The sequence below is a fragment of the Podarcis muralis genome, chromosome 13 (assembly GCF_964188315.1).
Source record: "Podarcis muralis chromosome 13, rPodMur119.hap1.1, whole genome shotgun sequence".
Taxonomy (NCBI): domain Eukaryota; kingdom Metazoa; phylum Chordata; class Lepidosauria; order Squamata; family Lacertidae; genus Podarcis; species Podarcis muralis.
In genome coordinates this window covers 23,785,106-23,791,376 of record NC_135667.1, presented here as the reverse complement: position 1 = coordinate 23,791,376, position 6,271 = coordinate 23,785,106, and the positions used below count along the sequence as shown (strand labels likewise).

At 39.2% G+C, this 6,271-nt stretch overlaps 1 protein-coding gene across 1 annotated transcript; it reads right to left on the bottom strand.

Moving 5' to 3' along the window:
- Positions 1–1,625: 1,625 nt before the first annotated feature.
- LOC114595267 (E3 ubiquitin-protein ligase TRIM39-like) lies at positions 1,626–5,154 on the bottom strand. The gene is made up of 5 exons (XM_077917210.1): positions 5,124–5,154; positions 4,512–4,532; positions 3,947–3,967; positions 2,980–3,006; positions 1,626–2,219 (listed from the first exon to the last, which is right to left on the bottom strand). Exons 3-5 carry the CDS (start codon positions 3,960–3,962, stop codon positions 1,675–1,677), a joined length of 588 nt encoding a protein of 195 aa, XP_077773336.1. The 5' UTR covers positions 3,963–3,967; positions 4,512–4,532; positions 5,124–5,154; the 3' UTR covers positions 1,626–1,674.
- Between the last annotated feature and the right edge of the window lie 1,117 nt (positions 5,155–6,271).

Genomic DNA, 6,271 nt, shown 5'->3' with positions numbered 1-6,271 from the left:
ATTTGGGTTTTGCCTGCCGTGTAGCAAATCGACACAACTTCTAAGGTTGCGAATACGCTCTGGTTCAGGTGATAGGAATGGGAGAACGGTCTCGTCATCCCTATGTGAAGGGTATTCCGTTAAAGGAATCCAGGGACTCAATGGTTTTGTCAACCCTGAGAGGGGGTTGTGCCCATTCCTGAGTCCAGGGGGGCAATTGGGGTGCTGGAGATAGCCTGTTCCCGGCTTTCCGCTTATCCAGGTGTTCACCTTTGGCTGACCTATGTTGGAACCCTGGGTCAACGCTACTTGCATGGCAGGAGCTAGTCGAACCAGAGCCTATGCAACCATTCATTTGCTGTAATCAATAAAGTTGTGGCCTAAATCCAAACCAAAATTTGAGTCATGTGTGAATTTATTTTAGGGGGGGGTTTCTGGGTCTGAACACACAACTGCCAATTATCACTACGTTGAGATACCTTCCAGTAACTCTCTGAAACAAAGTACAGTGAATTACAGAATAACAGAAGTACTGTGAATTACATAATTATGGAACTCAATGAGTTTCTGGGGGGGGGGGGGGGTTAAGGATTACCAGTGGATATCACTTGTTATTCTTGCAAAGGATTGTTGCATCTGAACCAGGAAGCTGCATCCTGATTCTTTTTCATACATAAGAAGAAAGGGGGACCCTTCAGAATACCAGTGTGTGCTTCTCTATGAGTATGTGTTTTACCTGTAGTGAATTGAGCAGAACAGAAGGTGAGAGGTAGCAGGGTGCCAAATTCTGGGTTCACACAGGGTGCTGCCAAAATTTGAAAGATCGAAGTCTGCCCATGGGTCCAAGGAAGGGCTTCTTGGCATTTTAAATTTAACAATTCTAAAATTGTTGTTGTTGTTGTTGTTGTTATTCAAAATATAGTAATCAAATCAATAGAATTTACTATGAGTTTCCTTGTTGAACAATATACAACATTTATGCAGTCACTGAAATTTACTTTCCCTATTTATACATGCTTACAAGGAACAACTAGGCTTTGAATCATTTTTATGTTTTAAATTATGTTTTATTAAGTTTCAACATTTTTAACATATACAGTCAAAACACAGTTTCATGTTTTATTTTTGTCCCATCACCCCCCCCCCATTTTCCATGGCGTTGTTGTTTCTCTCCTTCTGCTGCACCCTATCTTCTACCTATCAAATCATAACCACAATATTATAATCTAATCTATTATATTTCTAATCCATTTTTGAAATCTGTTTTTCCTTTCCTTCAAGAAAAATCTTTTCAAAATCAGAACTTCATTCTATAAACACATTTTTAAATAACTCATTAATTTCATAATACTGAAACCAATCTATTACCCATTCTCTGATTTCTTCAAACTTTTTCAATTTGCATACATTTCCAGAAAAATACAGTATGTCTCTATATCTGCCCCAATTCTCCATCATATTAAGTTTCTTTTGTGTACTAGTTTCTACAGGGGATAGCCATAAAGGCTTCCAAGTAGATCTTGGTATCTTGTCCACATTCCATAGGCTTTGAATTCTTTCTGCTTCTTAGATGTGGGAACATGATGGAATTTATTGATGCCATTGTGTCTACTCTGTTTCTAAACTAAAGGGCTTCATTTTAGTTCTGAGCTATTCCAGGGCTAGCTGCTATGCTTTCCCATTCTGTACCCACAATCAGTCTTCCAAATTCCATGGAAGAATCCTTAGTGGAGAACTATCTAGCTCTGCAGTCAAAGATCCTGTGGAGAAGAAGGGATAAAGCTCCCCAACATCAAGTGTTTTATAAGTGTGTAATTTCCTTTTACTGCAGACATCATAAAAAGACAAGCTTCCAGCTGATTTATCTAGGAATATTCCTAATCTTTTAAGCTTTCCGTTCACTTTCAGGCGAGTCCATTGCTCTGTCCGAGCCCAGTAATCTTTCCCATCATCACATCCTATGACCCAGTAGCCATTCTCAGGAGACAGGGTGATCTCCCCCTTTCTAGAAGCGGTTGCAGAGGCAACTCCCAAGTCCCAGGTTTTCTTCTGACCAATCTCCACCTCCCAGTAATGTTTGCCTTTTGAAAATCCACATTCTGCCAGAATGAATGTGCGGGAGTCGAACCGCTTTTCCCAGTCAGAAACCTTAGAAACATTTCCTGTGTTCCAAACACTTTTGCCATCTTTGGACACTTTTAGCTTTGGGTGAGTTGTCCTGGGGTCTAAGACCACATCAGCTGCAAAGGAAAGGAAAGGGCTGAACTCAAAATTCACAGACTTAAATGAAGCATATAAATTAATGTATAAATTAAGTAAGGCTGTCTGTGGGCATCTCTCTTTTAAGTCACCCGTCTGCTGGACAGCTGCATATTCCTGCCTTGCTGAGAGTTGGACTAGCTGATCCTCAGGGTCCCTTGCAACTCTACAATTCTATGAATCTATGATATGATGACTAATACAAATTTCTATCCAAGCTTTCTGCATTGCATGATTCACCCTCTCTGTACAACAATTCTTCTACATTCCTCAGCATACCTCCTTATGCTTTATCCATCTACAACATGTTTAATGTGCTAAGCACATTATTGCCACATTAATGATGGTCATCCTCACTTTTGCAAGTGCTTACCTGTCAATCCATTTCCACATTGATCTACCCTTCCTGTATACCTATTGTATAAACACATTGTCTAAAGTATTTCCCCTCAAAATGTGTGTTTAAAAATGTTTGTGCTTTTCTTGAGCCAAACAGTATTGGATAAGTAAATTAGTCCAGTAGGTATGGATCTGGATTACAACTCCCATCAGCCCCAAACAGTATGACCAAAGCAAGGGATGATGGGATTTGCAGTCAAGCACCATCTGGCAGCACACAGGTTGAGCTACCCATTACAGGATGACTGGAAGAAGCCCTAGTCAACAAACAGCAGTTTGCAGAAGTTGTTGGTTTCTCTCCAATGTCCATTCTGTTTGCACATGATTTTGCATCCTCCTCACCTCTGTAGAAGCGGGCATCTGAGAATTCTGTGAATAAAGGAATGAACATAAAGGTTTCATTGGCAAGAACAGGGTGGATACTTCTACTCATTCTACAACCTAATCAATCAATGCCATGGGTTGGATCCAGATTTAACCATGCTTAGAACATACTGTTTGAAATAAGTTGGGTTTAACTTAGTTTCGACTCAATTACATCTTTTTGATTTCAATAGGTCTTTGCTATGTATGACCCAAGCCTTCTTCCACTGTGGGGAAAGGGTGTGGGTCAGCAGGTGCATGTGTAAGCCCCACACCCCCCACATCCTTATGTACAAGGGCTCCTATCTGATCCTGATGCAATGAGCGTGAATGTCTAAAGGGAGCTTTAACCTTCTTTCAGCTGAACATACATGGAAGCTTTAGTGTAAGAACCCTGGCGGATTTGGATCATGTGTAATTAAATGCTCAAAGAAGCTCTTTTCATACTTTTTTCACCCCATGAACTAAGGTCTGGAAGATCCTGTATGTAGATGGATATTGTGGGTGGGTGGGTGGATTTAATAAACCACCCTTTGTCAAAAGACCACAATCAAAACAACTATTATAATAAATATTTCATTAAAAATATATATTCTAAAAGCATAAGTTAGTATCTACTCATCTCAGGCACAACTATAAAGCATAATATAATATATTTCTAAGATGAGGAAAATGCGGCAATGACAGCTTTTTTAAAACTCTGCACAGACATGATATGAAATGAAATTTAGCAGCTGCTCAAATCCCCTTATGTCCAAACCTGATGAAAATTTGATAATACAAAAACTTGAAGTGTGTCTCCTCTTTGGAACACATCCTTTTTGGTTAATTCCTGGCCTAAGTGCAAAGAAAATGGGGAAATGAAGTGGTTGTGGCACGTGTGGTATTTTTATGATTAGGGAATATATATATTTTCATCACATATACAAAATGTTAGACTACTTGCCTTTTTCGATCTTCATGATTCCTGCAAAAGAAAATTTGCATTGCTTAGAAATGAAGAGCCTCATTCAAATTAAAAAAGAAAAACAAATTCCAAGAAAATCAGTTTGTAATCTAGAATTAGTAACAAAGACTTGTACCCAAAGGACCCTTTACACAGATGGATGTATTCTTCTGTCAAATGTCTAATTTATGTTTTAAAATTTGCATATTGTATATTTTATTGTTGTAAGATGCTTTGATACCTCTATGGGATATGCATTTTATAATAAATAAATATAATACCCCTTCTTCAGAGGAAGGGGGAGGAGGGTAAAGGGGAAAATATTTTAAGTGTGTGCATTACTTGCATCGGTGGTTTTTTCTTAAGTCTTCAGTGTCAAAAGTGCCTCTTTTCTCTTTTCCGATTTATAGAGACACAGAATACTGCTAGCTGCCATGTCAAGACCAAGACCAAGACCAAGTTCTAGCAGACCCAAGCTGCTCAGTAAACATATATGAGATGGCAAAATGGAGGAAGTCACTTGGATTCTGCATGTTCAAAAACTGAAAGATTTTGCAAGACTTACCATTCTCTGCTACTAATTTATCTGCAAAAGAAGCGGGGGTAGAAAACAAAGAAAGGATTACATTTCTTTTCTGATTTATAGAGACAGAGAGCACTACTAGCTGCCATTTCTCCTCAGCAGGTTATGACAATATCACTTTGACAAATCCAAGTATGGCTCTTGGCAATGACACAGCATTTGTTGTACAGAACCAAACTAAACTGGACACGTAGTTCTGGGGCATGCACAAAGTTCCAGCAGACCCAAGCTGTCCCCCCCACCTCCCACCACATAGGATGGCAAAATGGAGAAAGTCATTTAGCTTTGCATATTCAAATCTGAAAGATTTTGCCAGACTTTGCAATATTTTGCACTAAAAGCAATACAATGTGAGTACTGGGAGCCATTCAAAATCAAGGTGCCTGTGACACATCAGGATTGGAAATACACTTTGGATGAATCTACACACATATAAAAACCATATGCTATAGCTCTAGGGAAGTTCAAAGTTCTAGCAGACCAAAGCTGCTCAGTAACCCCCCCCCACACACACACACATACATAGGAAGGCCAAATGGAGGAAGTCACTTGGATTCTGCATGTTCAAAAAGGAAAAGATTTTGGAAGACTTACCAATCCTTTCCTTTAATTCATCTGCAAAAGGGGGGGGTTAGAAAAAAAGAAAGAATTACATTTCTTTTCCGATTTATAGAGACACAAAACACTCCTGGCTTCCATATCAAGACCAAGTATGGCTGTTTGGCAATGACACAACATTCACTGCACAGATCAAAACCAAACTAGACACTTGATGCCCCTATTTTCATCAGAGAAATGTTGGAGGGTATGATATAGTTCTGGGGCATGTTCAAAGTTCTAGCAGACCCAAGCTGCTCAGTAAACATATATGGGATGGCAAAATGGAGGAAGTCACTTGGATTCTGCATGTTCAAGAACTGAAAGATTTTGAAAGACTTACCATTCTCTGCTTTTAATTCCTCTGCAAAAGTGGCAGGGAGAGAGAAAAGAATTACATTTCTTTTCCGATTTATAGAGACTCAGAACACTGCTAGCTGCCATGTTGTAGCACCCTGCTTGTGGTTAACGCTTAGCTGGAATGAAATATTCAACGCAGCAATAGAGAAATTAAAATAATAATTTATTTGTCAGACAAATAAATGAGAGGCACAGTGGTATATGGTTACCAAGCTCTGGCCTGGCCTCCTGCCATTATGGCCAGCACTTATATTCCCTTAATCCAGCCCCCTTTGCTCCTCCTTGGCTGCATCTGTCCAATCAGCCTGGTTGGATTTCCTATTGGCTGCCTGCTATATCCAATCACAAAAGATACACCCACATCCTCCTGTCCTTATATGGAGCACAAAGAGCTATATATTGTTACATCTATAAATGACAAATAAGTAGTAATATATCTTACATGTGTCTCAACAAGGAATATTAATTACCAGCTCACCTCTTGCCCTCTTCGCCCTATTGCCTTCTAAAACAAATGGTTAATCTTAAATTTTTATCTTAAACATATGTCAAGGATCTTGAGTTTCACATCAACATTGAAAGATCTCCTTCATTTGAGAGTTTCTAAACAAATGTCTGACAGCCATATATCAGGAGCGCCCAGATAGCGTCTTCTTGTCTGGCAGGGGGCTGGGCTCAATGGCCCCTGTGGTCTATTCCAACTCTAGGACTCTATGAAATAAGAATCTAACATCTAAATTTGTTACTTTCTAAATCCTTTGCATAGTTACATTTAAGCCAATATA